The sequence below is a fragment of the Thermobia domestica genome, chromosome 7 (genome assembly GCF_964235325.1).
Source record: "Thermobia domestica chromosome 7, izTheDome1.hap1.1, whole genome shotgun sequence".
NCBI classification, from domain to species: domain Eukaryota; kingdom Metazoa; phylum Arthropoda; class Insecta; order Zygentoma; family Lepismatidae; genus Thermobia; species Thermobia domestica.
The window spans coordinates 287888216-287913479 of record NC_137460.1 but is presented as its reverse complement, the minus strand read 5'-3'; the positions used below and the strand labels follow the sequence as shown (position 1 = coordinate 287913479).

At 34.0% G+C, this 25264-nt stretch overlaps 1 protein-coding gene across 3 annotated transcripts in view; it reads left to right on the top strand.

Annotated features, from left to right (window-relative positions):
- Positions 1 to 25264, top strand: part of LOC145691009 (uncharacterized) — a 156669-nt gene that overhangs the window by 75086 nt on the left and 56319 nt on the right. For all 3 annotated transcript variants that reach the window (XM_081766508.1, XM_081766505.1, XM_081766506.1), the window contains 3 exons: positions 13389 to 13493; positions 14600 to 14698; positions 19538 to 19645. In XM_081766508.1, coding sequence (XP_081622634.1) covers positions 13389 to 13493; positions 14600 to 14698; positions 19538 to 19645 — 312 coding nt within the window. The remainder of the gene's footprint in view (positions 1 to 13388; positions 13494 to 14599; positions 14699 to 19537; positions 19646 to 25264) is intronic.

Sequence of the window (25264 nt, the reverse complement as noted above, 5' to 3'; positions counted from 1 at the left end):
AACCCAACACAGATGAAATTACTGAAGATTATCACTGCAGAATTAGGTGACGTCGATCAACTATGTACTAGCAATGGATATTTATCATTCGACAAATACTCAAAAACAAGTGGGAGTACAGCAATCCGGTACATCAATTACTTATTGATTTTAGAAAAGCCTACGACAAAATTAAGAGGGAAAAATTGTACAACTTTCTTAAAGGATTTGGAATACCGAAAAAGCCAGTTAGATTAATTTAGAAGTGTTTAAATGAATACCAAAATAAAGTCCAAGTAGCAAAATTGTGATGCATGATTTGGTCCTATGTACTTCTCTCAAAATTTAATATCAGTGTATCCATATCTTATGAAAGAGAATCGACTCACTACTCACTCATATAACCATTCAGTGTATAAAAAAATAAAGCCTCATCAAAGAGAATGAAATAAACCAATAACCTCCGAAATTTACATTTTTGGCATTTTTTAGCCATAGAAGACAAGATGGACCTCCCAAAGTTACAGAGGTATATACCCCCGTCCTGTATTACCATACCAAATTTTTAAGTTTGACACATTCTAAAATTTAAAGGAGTTACTTTTGTATACCCCTCAAAATTTTGTGGTGTGGCAAGGTAGCCATTGTAAAAATTTAGAAGGGGTTGTCCTATATACCATAGATCATTGACCCCGGACTAGAGCACTAAATCAAAAAAAATTGCTGACTCAGCTAATAGTACGCCTACCGATACTGCTCAGAAATTGGGTAGGATAGTCGGTAGAGCTCTCACTTCTGGGTCGAAGTTCCTGTACCTTAGGTGCAAGATATGTTTTTTGTGGTAAATAAACGCCAAATTGATTGGTTTTCAAAATTTTTTCCGTTTCTCGCTCTGTTACATCATTTTCATTCTTAACACAGCAATTACTACTTGTTTGTAGGACGTTTAACTCATGCTTTAATGTAAAGTATAAATGTTAAGAAGTTAGTTTTCATCTCCTAATAACCGTAAGACCCTTCGGGAATTGTGAAATTACGAATTTGCTACAGTTGACTTCTTTCACCCCTGTAAATAATGTTCCGGAACACGATTTTTCTTCTCAGGAATAAGCTGTTCTTTGCTCGCTTGTGGTGTGGAAATTTAGTTTGCTTTCGCAGTAGTATTCGTTGCTGGAAAGTAATATTTTATAAATACCCCATTCTGAACCTAATGGTTAATACAAACAATAAAAATATTATTACAAGAGAATCCAAATGAATATATAATAAGCTGAGGATGGGTTATACTATTTATTGTCGTGCATTAAGCATGCGATTGTGTTCATTATTTAGATATTTTAATTCAACATTTTGATTTGTTATCGTAGAAACTTAAATTAATAGGAACTTACAGACGCCTATATTAAGCACAAAGACTGGCTGTGTCCCAAAATGGAAAAATAGTGCCGAATACAAGTTGATTTATGTGGTGAATCGAGGTGGGGTACAGAGCAGAAGAAAATATTTAATGCAATCGTCAACAACAGCCTTTTATTTACGATAGCATATTTTTGTATAGAAAGGTAATTAAGAACCGAAGCTCATAGTAACAGCTTTTTGCTGGTTTAACGTGGTTGTTGAAATTAAGATCGAAAGTGAAAAAGTACTGTAGTTGTTGGGTTCGGTGTTTGTTGTGTTCAGTGTTGCTTGCAGATAACAAGCATATCGCTTTACAAGTATTCCAAGACCGCAAAGCAGAACAGTAGACAACGGGTGATAATGTCGCAGAAAGAAAATGCGACTTGCAGAAAGATTGTATACTATGTAAAAAAGAAATACAGCTTCACAAAGATTTCTTTTCTGTAAATAAAACACGATTTGGAACAATTCAACATTTGATACTCATGATAATATGCCGACAATCTTGAGATGCTTGAAAGGGAAGAGTAAACGATACGTACATTCGCCAGTGCTACAGTGGATGCAGCTGAGTCGAGACTCTAGCAAACAGCTGTCCGGCGACGAGATGCTCGCTGAGCCATTGTCCATTGCTTGGTAGCGTTGTCATCGTGGTTATAATGTGATTGTGATACTTAGAAAATGGCTGCCTCTGGTGATCATGTTTGTAATATTTGTTCCGAGAAAAATGTTCTTAAAGGTCTTAAAACTTATTGTCCAAGAGTTATCCTGTGAAGTCTACATCCGCGACCAGCAAAAATATGAGTGCGTTTCTTGACGGTGTCGCGGCGAAATAAACCAAGATAAGTGAGGACGAAGATCAACTAACTGTCTCCAACGAGACTGTGCCTAGTGCTATTATTTTGCATACGGTGTATATTGATGGACACAATATGCCATCTAGACCTACATCATACAGTAATTGTTTTGATTCGAGTCAAATAAAGATATTTTTGGATAAAGTAAACGATAAGTGAAGTAGCTATGGAAATAAAGGAGATTGTAGGATGTGAAGTGCATTAATCTACTTAAGCAAACGGGCTGCCTAAAGAACCAATTTCCATTTAGGATGCCCTTGTGATCAATATTCAAAGTTTTTTGCTTTCCACCCTACGTATTAAATGGTAGCCGACAGCCTGTTGTATTGTAGCCGACAAAACGAACAATCAACCAGAGATCTAAACACACTGTTGATATGAAAGTACGATTTTTGAGATTTCATGAGAAATCTTGTTCAACTGTATTTATGTAGAGCATAACTTTGTTGATGATTATACTGGGAAAGGATTGACAGCAAGCATTTTGACTACATGTAAAAAGTTTGACTTTAATGCATCACTATTAGGAAGTAATTTAGTTGGTATGGCATTCGATGGGTAATGTGCGTGTATTCTACCAGGAGTACAAAAACACATGAAAGATGAACTTGTTCTAGAAAGTGTCTCTGTTTCCTGAGACTTAATGCATAGAATTGCGTTAGCTGTGAAATATTCATGTTTCTGATCTAATTCAGAAGGGTCATACCCTTATTAATGAAGCTGTGAAAGAGTTTTCTATAGGGAAAACGTATGAGATACTTTTACAGTTATCAAAAAACAAATATTTTTACAAACCAAAATCATTTAAAACCATGAAATTTGCAACCTACTTTTCCAATACAGGTATATGACTAACGTCATGTGATAATACTGTGATGGAGATAAAATAATGTATTTCGTTTGAGGATTTGTTACTCTCCAAAATAAATTAAGATGGCATGACTTGATAATGCGTGTGACCTCCTTCATAAATGCCATTGGGTTAAACTCGACAACATTCGAAGTTTTAGTCTCAAAATTTTAGACAATAAATGTTACTTTCATTGACGTTCTTTGTAATATATGGATGTAATTGTATATATACGTATTTCTGTAATGATTAAAATAAGTGTACTTTACTGTAAAAAGAAAACATGTTCTCTGACTTTTCGTGTTCTTCGTAGGATATTTATATGTATTTATAGGATAAAATAACTCGAGGATTGAATAAAAGGATTAAGTTAAGGGTGGTTAACATAGCATATAGATTGCTTTATTTGTTTTTTTCAAAACTACAATAAATTTGACCGCTGTGAAGCACTATCAATAGATTCTTCCTTCATGCTTTATATATATATATATATATATATATATATATATATATATATATATATAACATTGTATATTTGTAGCATGCACGAGGAAACTAATGATGATAGTGCATAATAGCGGTCGTATATTTTATATATATATTTGTGGTGGACAAACACCGTGTGCGTGGGTTTCCTCGGGGTTCTCCCGTTTCCTCCCACTTTCTTCATTCCACCATTTGATTTCACCATTTCATTCATTTCTCATAATCACCGTCTCCTTTATCCTAACCGGCATAATCGTAAAACTCAAAAATTTCATTTCATTTCATTTTTATATATATAATATACAAAACATTACAATATATAAAATATTAGATTGCTTAAGTAGAGTATATTACAAAGATATATCTACTGTATATAGATAACATGACATAGATGACATACAAACCAACAAGTATAAAATATCAACAAGCTAACAGAAGAATGGAAAATATCAACATGAAACACAATGATGTGATGATAGATCGAAGCGTCCAAATGTCCTACACTCCGCCAAGCCTATTCCACATATAGGTGTGGTTTGGAAGATAACTAACCTTCCCGAGTATAATACAACTTGAGAACCCCCCTGGAGAAACTACAATGATCGCAGATACTATTAGTTGTAAAAGAAAGAACAAAGGAATATACGAAAACCTCATAGATGATATAGTATCGAAGACCAAAAAAGAAAGCATTCTGTGGCAGGAATACATGGTCTGTTTTTGGGTATACAATTCTCTAATGGTCCCTTTGACAAGGAAAAGAATACTTAAGTAATTATGGTTCTGGAAGGAAATTAATAGACAGCAGTTATACACACATCAAATCCGACAAGGACTACGTCTTTCACTTGCTAGACCGATTTGCATCCCATTTCCTTCGTTCCTCCTGAAAACATACATTCTAACAATGAACCTTCTCTAAAATTGTAAATAATTCCCTTTCATCAATATGTCCATTATGTAAATACCACATGATACTACAATCTATAAAACTACTATTATTCATTATCTACTTTACTATTATTGACACTGCATGGCTGATCATCATCTTCTTCAATGGTTTCATAGCTACCGTTAGCTTCTTTCTCAGCTCGTTCAATGACATCACTGAAACGTTCTTCGTTCGCATTTTCCAAGGGCGCCGATTTATCTGTAACTTTGGGGGGCCCGGACATAAAAAAATACATATAACAATAAAAATTACATATAAAAATACATGGAGCTCACATAAGCTTTAGGGAAGGGCGGGCCCCCAGGATCAACGCCCTTGCATGTTTTCTTAACAGTTCTAGCCACTTCTTGCGAGTTGCTGGTATAGATCTTCACAGTTTCATTCTTGACACATTCGGCAATCCAAGATATTTAACATTCGGTCAAAAACATTATCACTAATCTTTCTCCAACAGACATAAGGTCTACAAAACACATAATGTAATTTCGCTTGTTCTTTTAACAAGGTGCTTAAATTGTACTGACGAAGGAAAATCACTTTCAACTAAGCTTCTCCTTGAATCTTGATTCGCACTTATCATTACGTTTTTCAATTCTTTTCTTTTGTCTTAAATTTTACATAATTAATTTCCTATTCCAATCAATACTTTCTTGTTCGTATGAATTCTTTGGGTTTAAAATTTAAATGTAATTCTGCTGGAGCAGCGAACAAACTAGCACTAATGGTGTAACTTAAAAACAAGCAAGCTTGAAATATCTACTCTGGCTACAATGAATGAGACTCACGACACAACACGCACAAAATGTGTTCTAGATTTCTATGAAAACGTTTAAAAACATTACTGGAGGCATGATAAGATGTAGTATAATGAATTTTGACGTTGTACGGTTCCATTTTTTGCGCAAACTGTTTTCCAATTAACTGTGGTCCGCTATCAACTAAGATGTTTAAACACATTCCTATATGCAAGAATTCCAACTCTCTAATCGAGTAATTGTAGCACTTGTTGCTTTTAGCTCCTAAATATCGAGAATACACATCATATACAATAAGAATGTAAGTTTCGCCGTGTTTACCCCGAGGAAGAGGTCCTACGAGATCTACAGAAAAAATATATCTTACGTTCTTAGCTGGTACACTTTGCGTTAACAACTTCATAGGTTGATTGTTTTCCTTCATACGCATACGCATTTCACAGTCATTTATGTATGGTCTTATGTTTCTGTATTTATATTTTTCCAGTAAAACGTTCTAGATATGACGTTAAACACCACTAAAAATCCAAAATGACCATAATGATCATGAAACCCAATTAAAATATCATTCACTAAATTTGGTGGAACACACTATTTTACCCTATCTGTAAAATTAAAACCACTAACAAACCATTTTGTAATATATAATATAGCTTCCCATTTCTAAAACTACTTCAAAAACACAAATTTTCTTCCTCACTTTAACCTCGTAAATGTTCAACTATGCGTCTATAAGCAACATACTCCCATTATAATTTCGTAACAGTTGCAGGATCTAAATCATACACATCAGACTGTATAGCCTCTATTGGGTTAGCATTTACTATGACTTCTTCTGTCGGAAACATCCGTTACAAACAATCACTTAGTGCATTAGATATTCCACTAATATATTGTACCTCATAATCTATGGCTGTAGTTCAAGTGACCAATGCATTAGCCTTGCGTTGCAGTTACGTGTGCGCTTTAAGCATGTCAAACCCTTATGATCACTAAGAAAGTACACTTTCGCTCCTTGAACCACATATGAAATTTCCGCTACCCCACACCAAACATGAAGACTCAATTTCGACGGTAGCATAATTTTTGTCGCACTTGGTTAAGGTTCGGCTAGCATATTCTAGTACACACTTTCACCGTTAACGTACTGATAGACAATAAAAGGTAGTTGAAGGGCTGAAGCGTGGAATTCCACATAAAATGATTGATCAAACGGGATGATGTAACATCAGTTCCTTCATGATTTCCTGCTTTAACATTTCGAGCGCACTTTGGTGGACTTGTTCGCATTTCCACTTCTTTCCCTTCTGCAAAAGTTCGTAAATAAAGTTTGCGATTATTGCGTAGTTCTTAGTAGGAGCATGCCACTGAACTGTACCCAAAAATGAACGAAGCGATTTTAAATTCCTTGAGACTAGTAAGTTAGCAATTGCCCCAACGGATTTTGGATGTCGCGTAATACCTTTACCTGAGACATAGTAACCTAAGAAATTAATTTCTCCAGCATCAAAAATACATTTCGCCAGGCTAAGCGTCATGTTCGTGTCACTCAATAAATTCAGAAAGAGTCTCTGCACTTCTTGCCACATCGTCTACATACCGAATTAAACGCTCTTGCAAGTCTTAATGGAAACACCTTATTTATACATAGTTCTAGAACAGATGGCACATACTCACACCAAAACCATTCTTTTCTATTTATACAAAGTTTCTTCAAGTGAAAACGTTTAGTACTACATAGAATCTTCCGTGACTCCGCACTGGTGTGAAGAAGTAAAGTCTAAGGTACCAAGCACTGATTTACTGTTAAAGTAAACAAACAAATCAGGCAGTTTTGTTTACTCGCAACGCTGGATTCTTCACGTAAATATTCAAAGCGCGACAGTCAGCCACAATTCGTAACTGCCCTGACTGTTTCAACATTACATGCATAGGTAACACATGACAAGATTACCTTGGCCTAATTATACTTAACTTAGCAATTTACGTATTTCTTCTCGAACACCTTTGTATTTTTGTGGTATATCATACGGTTTAGCCATTATTAATTCACTGCTATTGACTTCCAAACGGTACTGAAAAAAGGATACTCTCCTGGTAAACGCACGAACACTTTACGATCTTTCATTAACAATTCGTACAGTTTGTTAATTTTACCGAACAACGTGGCAGGAGCGAAAACAACCTTAATCACTTCTTCAGTTAAATACTGTACATATCTGGAGGAAATTCTTCATAACTCACATTTACATCCACATCACTTTCATGCTTACGTGAATTACAACTACGTCTAAAAAAACTTAAGTGTTTTTCTCATAATATTCTTTAAGATCACTTATATTGGACATAATAAGAATAGGCACGAAGTTACACTTCCTGTGCTCTCACAATAACATCACTATTTGTTGTGTGAAAACAACTACACCGTATTCGCCCTCGTATTCAATTCCTAGCTTATTATTACGAAAATCTATATCATTGTTATTTTATTCCATAAGCTTAGCTCCTAAAATGACATCTTCATGAAGTTCATTTAATACCAGAAATTCTACTAATACTGCCACATTATCAATCTGTACTGGTAACACTACTTTCCCTTAAGAGCATGTTTCTTTTTTCCCTAAGAAGTCGCACAACAAAATATTTTAACCCTATTGTAATACACTTGGTGACATAACGAAAAACATCATTTCGGACCAAACATAGTTCACATCTTATATCTAACACAGATTTTGGGCTTATCATTTAACAAAATCTTAACACGCATAGTATTTTTACGTAAATCTCTTGATTATTTAGTACAGTCGTGTCTTCTTCACCTTGGATGTTCTTACTATTACACAATTCTGTAAAACAGACACGATTCAAAAAACACACAACTTTCTCTCCCTTTGTCATGAAGTGAGAGGACTCTTCTCGTTTGAGGGAACATTTCGTTCTAGTTTAAATATTTGAAAACACAGGCCGCCTTGTCATGTCGTTGTTTTTCACATTATTTACTACACTTTGCCCACGGTTGTAATCTAAATTCGAAAAATTACGTTTACAATTTTGATTGACCTGTTGACCGCTATTAAAATTTTCGAATCTGCTTTCACTATTGTAAGTACCATTTCCTTAATGTTGATGTTGACGCCGATTACCACTTGAATCTTGATTGAAATTTCAATTGTCATTATTATTCGATTACCACCTGCGAAAATTACCATTACGTTTCTTTTTGTAAAACCGCTTTCTATTATTATTATTATTCCAAAACAAACTTAACTTTGTTTTCATCGTCACCTTGTACTACTTTAGTATTATTTACATTTACACTTGCGCCACCGTTTTGCCTTGGTACACGTGAATTGTCATAAATCCCTCTTAAGTCCCAATCGATTGAACACTCGCAATACATTGATGAATATTATCGTGAATACCATCCATCATAGCAAGTTGGTATTTTTTTAGCAACAATGTAATAATATGTGACAATGTTATTGTTGGATCTTCGAATTCTTCGAACGACTGAATTTAATGCTAACGTTCATTTACAAATTATACAACGCTAGAATACTTCTTGGGATCGAATGAAATTAACTTTAAATTACGTAGACGCGTTGCTTTTATGATATTCGACTCAAATGCTTGACAAAATACCACTAAAAACTGGTGCAACGGCGTAAATGCTTTCCCAACTAATGCAAACCACTTATAATAACCACTCCAGAATCGAACTTGGAGTCCGTTCAGTCGCCCTGCGTAGCGTAGTCGCTAACGCTCTCCTCTTCGTTGCAAGCGGTCCCGGGTTCGATTCCCGGTGGGGGCACTCGGCCGAATGGAGCTTTCCTCATTCGCACCAGGAAAATGCCGGGGTGGTACCTAACATAGGTCCCAGGCCGGTTCCTTCCTTCCCTTTTCCCGGATATTGTGCTTTCCGAGGGATGCTATCCCTCACACGTGACGGGCTAAATGACCATACATGCTGAAAGCCCAGAAATCTAAATCTTTGGAGTCCGTCCAGCACCTCTGCATTGACAAATTCGCTAGCAACCTGAATACATATAAAGCTATCAGTATACAAATGCTTTTTCAGTGCAAATTTTGATGTGTTTTAAACAAAAAAGCTTTGTTCCAATCTTACCACAAACAACAATATTAAGAGTTGTATTAAAAGCAATAATTTCAGCAACTTTATTTCACTATAAGTAACATGAAACCTAGTATAGGCGAACTATGCACATAACGAAAACCGAAGAAATCATTGAATCAAATACACGGTGATCGAACTTCTTGTGTTTAACTCCTTGGCAATTTCAGTTTACATATTTATTATTTTAACAAAAGAAGCACTGACCAAAGCTTAAAATACACTTTATTTTAAATTATAATAACGGTTTCGGATATCTAACATATCCTTCTTTAGATAATATCGAAAGTAAATGAAAATACAGACATATATATAGTCATTGTTATGACAAAGTTCAAATTTTTTAACAGTCATATATATATTCATTGTTATCAAAACATTTAAATTCTTTTAACAGACATATATATAGTTATTGTTGTACTTTTTTCTCCTATTTCCTGTATTTTCATTTATTTTCGATATTGCCTGAAGAAGGATATGTTAGATATCTTAAACCCTTATTATAATTTAAAATAAAGTGTGTTTTAAGATTTGGTCAGTGTTTCTTTTGTTAAAATAATCAATCCAAAGCCATGGATAGTCTTACTATATTTATTATATATCTTGGTTAAAAGAATAAAAAAAGGAAACTTACAACAGGTAGTTCTGCTTGTCAACCATCTTCCGCTCTTGCCGCTTCTCTGACGAAGCATAGCTCGCAGGTCTAGAGCAAGGCGTAAAATAGTAATCTTGAAACTCTCATTTCATACAAGTTTTTATTCGTTTCGCCTCCATATCCACTCTCATTGGCCGGAGCATTATCATGACGTATAAGCAAAGCCTGTGATAGTATGTTATCGCCCTGGTTCCCGCGGATGAGGTTTAAACGTGAGTAAAGAGTTCATTGTGACGTACAAAAAAAAAAAAAAAAAAAAAAACATGCATTTCAGTAAGCCCATTGCACAAAATGAAATGAATGTTCCCAAAATTAGTTGATAATAAACATCACTATAGCGGGTATTGTGCAGCTGTAGGAACGTTGGCAAAAGGTGTTGGATGCTGATGAAGATTACTTCAAAACCCAAAGGTGCATACCGTCCACTGTATTGCTCTTTGTTTATCACTTGTCTTGAACGGCAACAACGTTTTTTTGGTTAGCTTTTATATATAAAAGAACGGGTTGAACCTAATCAAATTTGCATGAGAGCACCGTATAGGAATCATTTTTCATTGAGTATGTTCTGAACTTATTTTCAGAAGTCAAATATTCAGCCTTCCACATGGCAGCTAACTTAATTCTCCTATCTAAAATTTGAATTTGAAATATTAAAATATATTAAGATAACTATAAAATTAATATGCCTGGAATGTAGAATATTTTTTCTGTTTAGAATTTCAAACTTTGTGTATGTTTATTTTCCGGTATGGTGCCGAACTACGTTATGTAAACATTTTCGTGCTGTTTCCATCTTCCTTTTCAAATCTGAAATTACTTAATTCAATGACAAAATTAAACGAAAAATGTTGTATGACTGATGGCATTTATTGCTCTTCCATTTTGAAAAGTAATACAGAGAATGACTCAAATCTTCTCCAGGTTGGTAGCCAGCCCAAAAATGTAGGGGGGGCAGTAGAATTTAGGGGGGCGATCCAAACATAGTTCATCACCATATTACATTCATTAGTTCATTTGCAAGCCTACCGTGAAAATTTTAGCGGAACTGTAAAAAATTTAGGGGGGCGGCCCCCGCTGGACCCCCTCTGGATACGGGCCTGATCTTCTCTCATAGCACTCCTTCACCCAACACCATGTAAATTACTGCAGCAATTATATAAAACAAATATTGTAACTCATTATATACGTAATAGAAACAAATTTTAATTTAACGTACCTTCATTATATCCTGTAAACAAAACTTAAAAAAAAATGAAGTGAAAATCATTCATTTGCGCAGTCTTATTATGCCATAAATTTTATTATATAACCAATGTGATGTTTTTCTTTGTTGCCCAAGTCTTACATTAGTTTTGTCACGATTTTTTTGAATCAAGATATTGAAATCTTTCTTCGAGGTGAACAAGAAGAGAGTTTGGTTTAGTCTCTAAGGCATAACTTACAGATGAAATATTTCATTTTTTTAAAAATATTATATACAACCATCTTAAGTTGTTTTCAAAAATAATTCAGCTTGAATCGAGAATTGGGTAAAAGAATGGCTTCTGAATCCAACATGTAGGAAGGGCATTATTGTTTTGTACTATTATTACCAAAAGGTAATATGTTTATCGCAATTCGTAGTTGTATAGTACTCCATATTCATATTTCATATCCAACCAATAAATCCACTATTCACTAAAGAATCCAGCCCTTAACGAATACAAAGCTACAGATCCTACGGTTCAAATACGCACTTAGTTCCAAGTCAACTCTAGTAGAAAGTATTCTAAATGAACTGCGTTTAAATTATAAATAAACACAAAAATGCACATTTTCGTTCCTCTAAATTTTCTTTAAGATTGTTTTAGAAAATAAAGTTCGTATGTATATATATATTGGTGACAACTTTCAGCAGTCTCAAGACAAAGATAAAGGAGTATATAAGTGAAAGGTTTATACTCGAAAACAAAGCTCCTTGGTCCACAGAATACACATCTTTAATCTTTTCAGTGGTTTCGTAGTGACAGTGAAAGTCTCAATGATGATATTCCAATTTCTATCCAGTGTGCCCGTTTCCAAATTAAATTTTTGGTGCCTACGTTCGAATGTAAAAAACACCTATGCCATCTTACATTTGTCTTAAGAATGCTAAAAGCGAAGATTCAGTGAAGTACTGTATAGTTTTAAAAACAAAACTAAATATAATTAGAGAAGCAAAAGTGAGTACTTTTTGTTTATTTGCTTGGGACTCTAGCTAACTGGGAAAAAGGCTTAGAGGAAGGGGAAGATGAGATATGCCCGAAAGAAGTGGTGTTCACGGTTATATTAACAAAAAATAGTTCAGTGCACAATATGTTAAGTAAGTTAACGTGTAACATGACACTTATAGATTATTCTCATTGATATTGATGAACTGAAGGGAGTGGATGGATCCAGCGTAGAAACTCCTGGATTCCTTTTATGGTGTTCTACATTCTTGTCACAGGTAAACCGGTCATCTTTCTAAAATGAGCAATACACATCCTGCATCGTGCGTTAAATTTCTCAAGCATGCACACGTTCTGCGCCAAGAAATTGGATAATAGTTCGTTATATTGATCTGGAGAAGTCTATAATATAACCAGTATTGCTAAACTACTTTCCTCAACTGAGGAAAGAGCAAGCTACGCCAGTCACTACAATTAAAAACTGTAAATTACACCGCGCCATCTACCGACAAGCATTTCCCCACCTTGATTAGGTAAAATTGCTATAGTTCACGCCTTTCTCTCACTCGTCCAGCTCTTTTATTATTAGTAGTAGTAGTAGTAATAGTAGTAATAATATTATTTTAAACTTTTCAGCATATATTAGTAGCAATGTCCTTAAATTTTAAAAGTTTAATTGATTAAGATTCCCTTTAGTTTATATTGGTATTAATATGAGAAAACAAATATTACTTTCTATTAATAACTTAAGACTATCAAAAAGTAAATATAAAGTAAGTAATTGTCGTCAAGAAGGGTTATTGAGAATGGAGTGGAGAAGGATTATTTCCCTTTAAAAATTATAATCCTAGCAGCTGTCTTTTGTAAGTTAACAACACACTTTGCAAAACTAAAAGTTTTTACTTTAGAATCAAATGGCGATCATTAGTAGAAAAGAAAATACATTAATACCAATAATGTTACCTTATAGGAATGTGATAAAATGACGTTATTAATTGAAAAGAGGAAGTTTAAATCATCTTGATACCTGCCAACGGAGTTCGCTACATCTCCCAATTTATAAATATTGTTAAATACTAAGTAAACCTGTCTAATTGAAGAACCGAAGAGAAGCTTTATTTCTTTCTTATTTCAGATGAAGATGCAAACAATTTTGTAGAGGTCATTTTCGATGAGCCATGTGGATCTAATTCCACCTGTAACGAAGCTTCTTCCGATAATCAAGAAATTGAAAATTTAGGTAAGTTTTAGAGCATCAGTGCTCTTAATTTATATAACCTGGATACTAAATGTGTTTTATTATGGATAGCATAGTTTGGATATACAGGGCATGAATGCCGTATCTAGTTATTCGACCTTTCTCCTTGATCCACAGGAAGGTACATTTTATTGGTAGGATAAGGAATTGTATTTCAGATTGAGAAGAGAACGATGAAAGAACTGATTTCAGAAAATGTATAGAAAATGAACGATCAAAATCGTTTTGAAATTAAGGACTACGCTAGACATTATACATTCATTCTTATATCTGAGCAAAGCAGAATGTATCGGGGATTTCTTCTAAGAGTCCCTTAATTTACTAAAAATGAGATTTTAAAGACATTTAAAAATGAAGATTTTAAGACGATTCCAGATGTAAATGACTGCTTGCATGATATTTAGCACTTGTTTTGTTTTTAGAATCTTTTATACATTTCCCCCTAACAATGGATGTGTAACAACCTTATGTTCTGCATCTATGCGCATTATCTTTTTATTTTCGATTGTATAATCGAATAATACATTGGCGAATCATCCTCAAATGCAGTTGGATCAATAGTGCAGTGGTAAATTCATTTTAGAGGCCCTCATAATCTGTTTTCGTTCCCGCTACTTTAAATATTATGGGAATTCTCTATCCTGCATAAGTGAAAGTAACTTATTATACAAATGAAATAATTTTAGTATAAGATTAGATATTTTAACTTCCGTATTTTCATTTTGTTGTATTTGAATTCGCAAAGAAGTTTAGTTCAGAAGTTCTTATAGTTTTGTGAAAATTGATGATCAAGTTACATATCAGCGTGTTCATTGAGTCAGTTCTCAATGGATGGCCACCCTAATTTGATTGGATCTTTGATAATTAAATGTGATACGTTTACAGATACCAAAGATTACTTTCTACTTTGTACTTATAATGCAGTATTTATCAATAATTATATATTTGTAATGATCTATTAATTATAATGCATCTCATAGTAAATTAAAAATATATTGTTTACTTCGACTATAAAATTATTCTTACAAGAAATGCAGAAGTGTACGAATTCAAATAAAGTTATCTCTTTCACATGTTTATGTCTTTAGGAATGTCTACAGCAGCTGAAGAAAGCGTGAAGTCGACTGACGTCAGAAATGATATATTTCCTGTTGAATTTGTAAAACTTGAAACAGAAGATTCGCAAAGTAAGTATATATTCTTATTGCATATATGTATTATGCAACTATTACTAAGAACTGTACTTACACGCTTAATTTTCATTCCTTATATTACTGGTTTCTAAACTTTTCGCAGGTCTTATATTCAGCAACACAAGCTATAATAAATTGTGTTAAACACAGTAAAGAATCATGCAAAACTTAGATGTACGAGTGAGATATGTATAGCCAACGTTGAAGTCATTGTTACCCATGAAGATATTAACAGAATTAAAGGATTCTCTTTCGTTTGTGTAGGAAAAGCATTATTGTTTTGTACTACTACTACCAAAAGGTAAGATATTTAGAAGTTATTAACGAAACTTAGATGTACATGTAAGATATGAATATCCAACGTTGAAGTCATTGTTACCCATGAAGATATTAACAGAATTAAAGGATTCTCTTTCGTTTGTGTAGGAAAAGCATTATTGTTTTGTACTACTACTACCAAAAGGTAAGATATTTAGAAGTTATTAACGAAACCTAGATGTACATGTAAGATATGAATATCCAACGTTGAAGTCATTATTACCCATGAAGATGTTAACAGAATTAAAGGATTCTCTTTCGTTTGTGTAGGAAAAGCATTATTGTTTTGTACTACTACTACCAAAAGGTAAGATATTTAGAAGTTATTAACGAAACCTAGATGTACATGTAAGATATGAATAATCAACGTTGAAGTCATTGTTACCCATGAAGATATTAACAGAATTAAAGGATTCTCTTTCGTTTGTGTAGGAAAAGTATTATTGTTTTGTACTACTACTACCAAAAGGTAAGAAATTTAGAAGTTATTGTTTCGTACTGCTATTATCAAAATAATATTTATAAGTTATTAATGTACCTTTTCTATCACTATTCGTACCTGTACAATACTCCATATTGATATTTCATATCCAGCCAGTAAATCCACGATTCCCTAAAGAATCCAGTCTTTCAACGAATACAAAGCTACACATTCTGCAGTTCAAATACGCACTCAATTCCTAGTCAATTACAGTAGAAAACTTCTGTATGAACTACGTTTAAATTACAAATAAACACAAAAATACACACTTTTACTTCTCTAAATTTTATTTAAGATTCGTTTAAAAAATACCAGAGGGTGAAACCTGACGAATTGATGTAGAGGGTAAAACCTGAGGAATTGAGTTCGTTGGTGTAGGTGACATCCAAACCTAAAGTGCTACAAATGAACCACTTCAAGTTTTAACTTCAATCACTAGACCAAAAATGGTAATAGACAGGGAGAAGCGGATTAAGCGTGCCAACATTACATTTCATCTCCATCCTTAACTCTACCAGAATTCTCATCTGGCTAAGGGGTTAGCAGCAGATCCTTTGACATGGGAGACCTGGGTTTGATTCTGCTGGGAGTTCATGTAGTTCGGATCCCACGTCAATGTCTCATGTAGCCTCGCTTCTGAAAGGCACACTAAACACAAAACAGAATCAAATCGAATTAACATTGTCTCAACCGAGAATAATTGAAATCCATTAGAACATCCGGTTTCGATAATAAACTTTATGGAGTAAAAACGATAAATCGTAGCGAGAAACGCTTTTTAAATTGGTTTCTAAGTGGTGAATTGGTTTTAAATTGGATGGCGGTCTAAGTGCCATCTTCTCGCTTAACTCCGTTAAAACCCGGAGGTGGCAGAAATAAACACTTCTGGTTTAACTTTGATCGTTAAAGAGTAAAATCGGTAATAGATAGCAAGAAGCAATTTTCTTCAAGTGGATTAAGCTTCAAATGGATATGCAGTGTTGGCGTGATTTCCTATGACTGCCTTGCTGTAATCCTTTTCAGGTGCACATGGTTTATAAACCTTTGATATCTGTCATTTCATATTGGAGATTATATTTCAGTCTTAATTAATCTCCCAATTATGCTGAAAGTGCTTTTATATTATTGTTAAGAGGTTGCTGTTCGAATCTTGTTTATGTGTTGTTGCCGGTGAAAGAACATATTACGAGAGTGATAACTTGTTTCATAGTGAACGCTCGACCAAACGTACAAATAGTGACTTCGTAATATAATGTCCGATGGAGTAATCATTATAACGTGTACTTCCGATAGTGTTAGTACCTGACTGCAGTTGTAAATCTTTTGCAATTAGCTTTTATTGTGAATACTCAGGTTCTACTACTTACAAGGAGTTACGTATCCATTATTGTTAGGATGTAGAACACTTCCCTTGAAATAAAACGGGAAATGTAACTTCGGAGCATTTACATTTACTTCCGATAATAACAATACTATTTTGCGCAGCTGTAAAGCTTTCCTTAATACATCAATGGATTAATAGAATTAATGGATGGATTACCATCCATTTTAGCCAGGATGCAGAGGGACAAATATGAGGAATTGAGTTCGTTGATGGTGTGACATCCAAACCGGAAGTGCTACAAATGAATCATTTCCAGTTTTACTTCGATCACTACTAGAGCAAAAATGGTAATAGACAACGACAAGTTGTTTTCTATCTTCGGTTAAGCGTTCCAAGAATACATTTCATTTCCATCCTTAACTCTCTCCAGAACTCTCATCTGGCGGTTAGGATCAGATGGTTTGGCATGGGAGACCTGGGTTCGATCTCGGCGGGAGCTCATGTAGCTCGGACCTCACATCTACGTCTCATATAGCCTCGCTTCTGAAAAGACACTGAACACAATCGAATCAAATCAAATTAACACTTACAAACTAAAACAATAGAAATCCATTAGAACATCCGGTTTCAATATTGAACTTTTTGGAGCCAAATAATAAAACGTAGCGAGAATTTTTTATTTAGGTTTATCGTTGTAAGAGTAGACACCATCTTCTCTCTTAACTCTATGTTCAAGTCGGAAGAGGTAGAAATTAACCACTTCTGGTTTTAACTGTGATCACTATAGAGTAAAACGGGTAATAGAGAGCTACAAGCAGTTTTATAGGATGAAGTGCTCCAAAAATACATTCCGTCTCCACTCTCTCTCTTTCTGTACTAAAACCAGAAGCTGCAGGAACCCATCATTTCGGGTTTCAATATTAATTGATAACATATCACGCCATACAAACAAACTCCTTAATTAAGTGAACACTTGATGCTGCTGATTGTTTATGTGATTTCGAAGAAATAGTCTTTCTGTCAGTTCAGTTGGCTTAGGCAGTCAGCTGGGTAAAAGAAAGTTACTTACACATCAGTAATTTGTATTATTTAGAACACCTTTCAAGTGAGGGACACTTTTAATGATCAAAATGTTCTACGGACGACAACACTTTTGTCTGTCTCTTTTGAAAGGCACTTCATTATTATTATAGTGTGTGCTTAAATATAAAAAATCCTCGTCGTCGAGGTTGAGGGTTGACGTCAAGTGATTAGTTGCTTGTAAAGGCAATCCCAAAATGAAACATGGATCGAAAACAGCGAACCGAAAAACCGACCCTAGGTAACTGGGTAAAAGGCTTACAAATAGACGATAAGATATGCTCAAAAGAAAAGGTTGTCACGCTTACATTGAGAAATAGTTCATTACGGGATATGTGAAGTAAGTTAATATGTAACGTGTCACCTGTAGATAATTGTCATCGATATTGATGCACTGAAAGGAGTGGGTGGCTTCAGTGTAGAAACTTCTGGATTCCTTTCATGGTGTTTCTACATTCCTTGTCAGAGGTAAATATTTCATTGTTTAGAGACTTTTTAAAGTGAGTAATGCTCATCCTGCATCCCACGTTAAATTTCTTAAGCATGCACTGCTTCTGCACCGAGAAATTGATAACATCTTGTTGCACCAATTTGGAGAAGTTTATAATGTACCCAATCCCGCTAAATGACTTTTTTCAGTGAGGAAACAGCAAACTTTGTCAGTCACTACAAGTAAAACCTGGGGATTACACCGCGACATCTATCTACAAGCATTTTCCTACTTCGATTATGTAACAACGCTACAGCTAATTTTCTTTTCACTTAGGTAATCCTTTTGTTATTAATAATATTACAAGCTTTCCAGCATATATTAATATCAATATATTTCAGTTTTAAGTTTCATTGACTGAAATTCCCTTTATTCCATATTGGTATTAATATGAGAAAACAATTACTTTCTTTTAAGATTTGAAGACTATCCAAAAGAGTAGATTGGGTAATACATTCCGTGAAATATCAATCTTCTGAGAGAAAGTGAAAGGTGCTTACTTTTGTAATTTTCGAATTATGTTTAAGATTCTCAACTATTGTGTGACATAGAAATTCACTTCATTTTTAAAACTATTTAAAGTAAGACAGTCGCAACGATAGAGCGTGAAGACTAAAAGCGCTACCGTGGTTTGAGAAATGCTAACCTAGAGCATTTATCCAGACAAGTTAAAATATGAGATGATACTGAGGAGTACTTGAATTCTCTGTGCCAGTTGTTGTTTCATTGAAATATTTTCTATGACAAGAACTACAAAGTAGATAATTGTCCTTAAGAAGGATTAGTGAGAGAGTAGAGGTTGAGAAACATTACTTCCACTTGAAAATTATAATACTTCAAGCTGTCTTTTGTAAATTAACAATACTCTTTGCAAAAAAAAAAAAAAAAAAAAATTTAGCATGAAATGAAAATCATTAGTATCAAAGAACAATATATTAATACCTATAATGTTACCTCTAAAAATATAATAGAGTGACGTTACTAATGGAAATAAAGACTTCAGAGGAAGTTGAAATCATCATCTTGATACTGCTAATGGAATTTGTTACATCTCGCAATATTATATATATAAAGTTAAACATTATATGAACCTCTCTAATTCAAGAACCGAAGAGAAGCTTTATTTCTTCCTTATTTCAGATGAGCTTGCAAATAATTTCGTAGATGTCGTTTCCGATGAGGCATGTGCGTCTAATTCTTCCAATGACGAAGAACTTCTTTCCGTTGAATCAAGAAGTGGAAATATAGGTAAGTTTGAAGCCATCAAATAATTTATATTACTTTTTTAATTGATATAACTTGAACAATGAATATATTTGTGTATGAATAGCATAGCATAACTTTCGAACATCACTTACCCATGCATATTTTTTAGGAAGTTCTGTATATTGTTTTATGCCTTTACCAGATTTAGCAATTTATTTTCAAAATAAAATTCATTCCAAATAGGTTTTGATAATATATTTATACTTATTACTTTTTGAAGATATTGGTTTCCTGTATTTGAATCGTTGTTTTGATAAATTCCGGTAGAAATTACTAATATATCATGATAATTATCCAAATCCTCTTATATGTAATTTTCTAGCTTTTTGCTTGTTAATAATTCCATAAACCTTCTCTTCCTTCATACTCTTTTTCATTAATTATCAAATTATCACCTTGAACTTTAACTTCAGAATTTCCTATTTTATTATTCTGCCATTCTCCTCAATAGTTCTTATCCCAAATACGTAGCTTTTTGGTATAATATTTCGTTGCAATCTTACCAAAATAGGTTGTTAGAGGCTCTATTCCATGTACTTGCTCTTCAATTTGTTTTTTCATATGTTTTATTTCCCCTGTTACACACGAATCACTTTCACTTATAGAATTTTACATTAAAGGTGTTTCTAAATATTTCAAATCTACTCTCACACTTTTATTTACAGCTGGGATAAGTTCTCTTACTTCTGTAATCTAATTTCCTAAACCGTGAATAGCATCAAGTAGTAGTAGTTCTTGTTTCTTTATATTTGTCATATATTCCTAATCTTTATTCCTTCCAATTTTTAAAGCCTTTAATAAGAAACTCTTTCAAATGAAGATTTCTCTCTAATTATTTTTCATCCAGTTACTATAAAGAAAATCGTTGAAGGTTAAATCCTTCAACTTTAGACGTTGACGTTTCAAGATTAGACGTTAATCGTTAATGCTAACCTTAATGTTAGGGTGTTTGATGTTGATATTGATGTTGAACGTTAATAATTGATGTTAATTGAGTGTCTTGTTAAATGGTTATAAAAATCTTAATCTTGCTCCTATACTCCCATATTATTTACTTTTCTCCTCATATCAATTACTCTAAAACCATAATCATCTTTCCAGGAAGTAGAGCATATATCTTTAAATTAATTATAATATATATCTCCTCCACCAAATTCGTTATACACATGCTTAAGATTAGTATCATCTTGATGAAATATACATAGAACATTAACATTGTCTCTTACTAAGTGCTTAGGTATTTTGAAATATGATTGTGCAAGATAAAAACAATATAATTCTTATGTCTTCCTCTTGTAAAATAATCTCTAGTGTTTTGATTCTCTAATATAAAATCATCAAACACTGTAATAGAATAATCTTTACATTCATGACTTCGATTTATAGAATCAATACTGAATAACTAACTAAACTAACTCTATGGCCTATGGAACCCAGAGGTTAAATGCCGCATTCACAAAAGCTTTCCACTGACTTCTATCCTTAGCTAATTGCATCCAGTTTCTACTTTATATTCCTATCTCTGCGAGATCCATCTTTTTATTGTCTTCCCATCTGCGCCTAGGTCTTCCTAATGATCGTTTTCCGATGGGTCTTCCAGTCAAGATTTTGAAAGCGTTTCTACTTTCTTCCATTCTAGCTACATGACCTGCCCATTTAAGCCTCCTAGACTTGACGATCTTAACAATGTTGGGTAAAATTATGTAATTCCTCGTTATGAATTTTCCGCCATTCCCCATTCCCGTTCCTTTTTGGGTCCGAATATTCGTCTAAGGATCTTGTTCTCAAATACTTTCAGTCTATGTTCTTCTCTCAGAGTAAGTGACCATGTTTCGCAACCATACAGAACAACAGGCATGATTATAGTTTTGTATATTTTAAGCTTCAAATTCCTCGACAGAATTCGCGACAACAAGAGATTTTGAACCGAATAGTAACACGAATCCCCTGCTTTTAGTCGACATTTAATTTCTCCGTGAATATGATTTTCCTCTGTTAATATTGATCCTAGATATTTGAAACTATCCACTTTATCAAAAGTATTATTTAATATTTTAACACATTTATGATTTGCTGTATTACGGTCCCGACGCATTGTGTTGCTATTTCATCTTTAACTTTGATTCTCCTTTAAATCGTTGTTGTAGTTGTTGATATTTATGGTGATTCATGCTTTGGGATATACAGTCTGTCAAAAAAATATAGCACCACTCAGAACAATCGTACGAGTTTCCTTACATTTGTTGTTTAAATAATCCATTCCGTGACATAATGGTATCTACTTGACGTCTGCAATAACCTTTAAGTTTAAGGAGGATTATACCAGTATTTTGTTTGTTACAGTAGTTCAGATGGTCTCAGTTTGGTATCTTGGAACTCAATACGAGTGTGATCGAGACTTAATATGCTTGTTTTATTTGTTTTGTAGAGCAGTGTAACGTGTATTTTTAATGAGAAATCTTTATTATTGAGTGTTTCTTTTATTTACGTTCTAGACGGAATTGCTTCACTACATTATAAGGCATTGAAGGTTATCATCCTCCCTTTGAAACTCGCAATATGGGAAAAATATAACACAAGCCTTCATAAACACAGACGAATTCTGACACTATAAGGTGAGGGCTACTCAAGCAAACAAATCGCCAAAATTCTAGGTATGCATCACACTTTCGTTGGTAGAACTTTACAGAAGCAAGAAGAGCATAATGTATGATCTGAACGAGACTGGTGTGTCAGAAAATTAATACAACTGCAGAATAGATCGAGATATTGTTCGCTTGACTTTATCAGACAAAGGCTTCAGTTCCAAGGAAATTGAAGCACCTGTCTATTCTAATGCAGGTTGCTACATAAGCTGCATTTCTGTTGCCAGACGATTGAATGAAAAAGAGTTACATAAGAAAACTTCAAGATAGAAACCAGTTTTAAGTAATAAACATAAACCCTAGAAGAGAGTTCGTGAGTAGATACAAGAATGGAGTAATGAATAGTGGCGGCACTTAATTTTCTCGGATAAGGAGTTTATGATTGTTGGAAATGACAGTGGAGTAAAATTGTGAATAAGAAAAGGAGAAAGTGTGAAGCAAAAGTGCATTTCCGAAAGAAGGAAATTTGATGAAAGTGTCACGTTGTGGGGATGCTTTAACACAAAGACAATGGGACAAATTGAAATTTGCTATAAACAAGTTAATGCGGCATATTACATTGATGTTCTGAATCAAAAGTTACTACAACAAACTGCCAACTATTTCCTAGGTTCGAATTCGGGTTATTTTATTTTTCAAGATGACAATGTGCTATGTTACAGGGTACAGAGTGTAGCAGACTTGTTTTGAAGCATGAATTTCCAAAGATTATGATGGCCACAAAATGTTTCAGATATGAATCACATTGAGAATCTATGGCATATTATGTCACGGAAACTATATGAAAAGATATATCAGTGTAGGAAACAACTCACTGAGGAACTGGTTCGAATATAACACCATGAACTGGATCTTACTTTGTGTGAAACACGTTTAACCATACTAAACAGCTGCCCCGTCGGTTTGCAGCATTAAGAGCTGCTCGTGCCTCTCTCAAATGTCATAAAGATAGTATGGTAAACAATTTCCTCCTTTTCGTTTACTTTCAATAACTTCCCCACCGTTTAGCGATAAACGTTGTTCCAATAGTGTAATAATGAAAACTACACTAAATGAATTTCTGGATTGTAAGATCGATCCCAACCCCCGCCAAGTGAACTTTGTGTAGGACAAGCACCGTGTGCGTGGGTTTCCTCGGAGTTCTCCCGTTTCCTCCCACTTTCGTCATTCCACCATTTCATTCATTACTCATCATCACCGTCTCCTTTAGCCTAACCGGCATAACCGTGGGACGTAAAACTCAAAGATTTCATTTCATTTCATTTTGGATTGTAAGATCATTTAATGTGTAAAGCTCAGTGTTTTCATTTAACGTTCATATATGTACTAGTGTAGAACAACATAAACATTAGGGGACATAAGAGATCAGTTAAATGGTATTTGATCAACGAGGTGTGTAAAATAGTGCTACCATTAACAATGTGGCAGTCTTTTCAAAGTGGTGCTAATTTTTTGTGACAGATTGCATATAAAAGTAACTATTAGCTAACCAAGCTGGCTGCATTAAAAATGAAATAAGAGAAAAATCTTACCACTTCTAAATGAACTTATTAAGACATCGTATATCAGATAGGTAATAATCCTCCATTTCTCTTTTTAGCTGATTTTCTGTAGCAGTTTCTTCTACATTCCAGTTAAGTTTTCTTAAGCTTACTCAGGTATTATAGGGAAAAAGGTTTCGAATGTATCTTTAACTTTAGAATATAAATAGTAACATTTTTAATATATTCTTTATCAATATTTCCATTTAATGTTATAATCATTTCTAATTGTTCTTTAAATGAGTAAATACAATGAACAATTTTCTTATATTCATCTTCTTGTTAATATTTAATTTAGATGATAAACCAGTTATTACAGCACTTCCTGTACCTAGAGATATTGTTATAATTGAATAGACAGTGACAGGAATAAATACATTAATAAAACCGGTTGTTGCAGATAATAACACTGATAAAGTGATTAAGCCGTAATATGCATATTTAACAAAATGTTTTTCTTTTTGTTCTTGAATATCATATTAATTTTATTACTTTCTCCCTTGCAATATCTTTATTATCAAAAGAGTATTTAAATTGAGTGGTACTTCTATATTAAGGAATAGGTTTCACTAGGCTTTAGGTAATAGAAATGTTTGATTTAATTATAGGAAATGTATGTTTTTATAGTCCGTATTTAAGCTCAAACATTTAGAGAGGGAAGAAATCTATTTAGATATGATGATGATGTAGAAATGATTTCAGAAGAAATATACCGTTTAAAAGGTCTTAATGATTAGTTAAAAACTCAATATATAAATACGAGGGTCACTACGAAAGTTTTAAGATACGCATTGTTGTGGCACAGTATTTGAATTCCAAAAATTACGTTCAGTAGTGGTATCCAGAGCGAAGAAGCGAAGCAAGTTTCAACTCGCCTCGCTTATCGGCGTGGCCGTACTGCATTCACTTGTTTGTTGATATGAGCAGTATTCGGCTGTCTAGAATGGAGCTCGAAAGGGAACATTTTCGAGCAATGATTCTTTACGATTTCAAAAGTGGTTTGAACGAGACACAAAGCCTTGACCGTTTGCAGGGGGCATTTGGGGACCTTGCTCCTTCCCGTGCTACAATTTTTCGGTGGTTTGGTGAATTCAGAAGAGGCCGGACATCGCTTAAAGATAAAGAGAGAGCTGGACGTCCGGCAACCGCTGTGTCAGATGAAAACATTGCCGCTGTGGAATAAATGATTCGAGAAAATCCTCGAACAACTTTCAAAGACATTGTATCTACAGTGAACATTGGATCGCCAGCAGTAACAAAAATTCTTCATGATCATCTTCGGCTCAGGAAGGTTTCATCTCGTTGGGTGCCTCACACTTTGACTGAACAGCAGAAGCGCATGCGTGTGGAATGGTGTGAAGAAATGCTTGCAAGATTTGATGGAGGCAATTCTCCACGCGTCTCTGACATTGTTA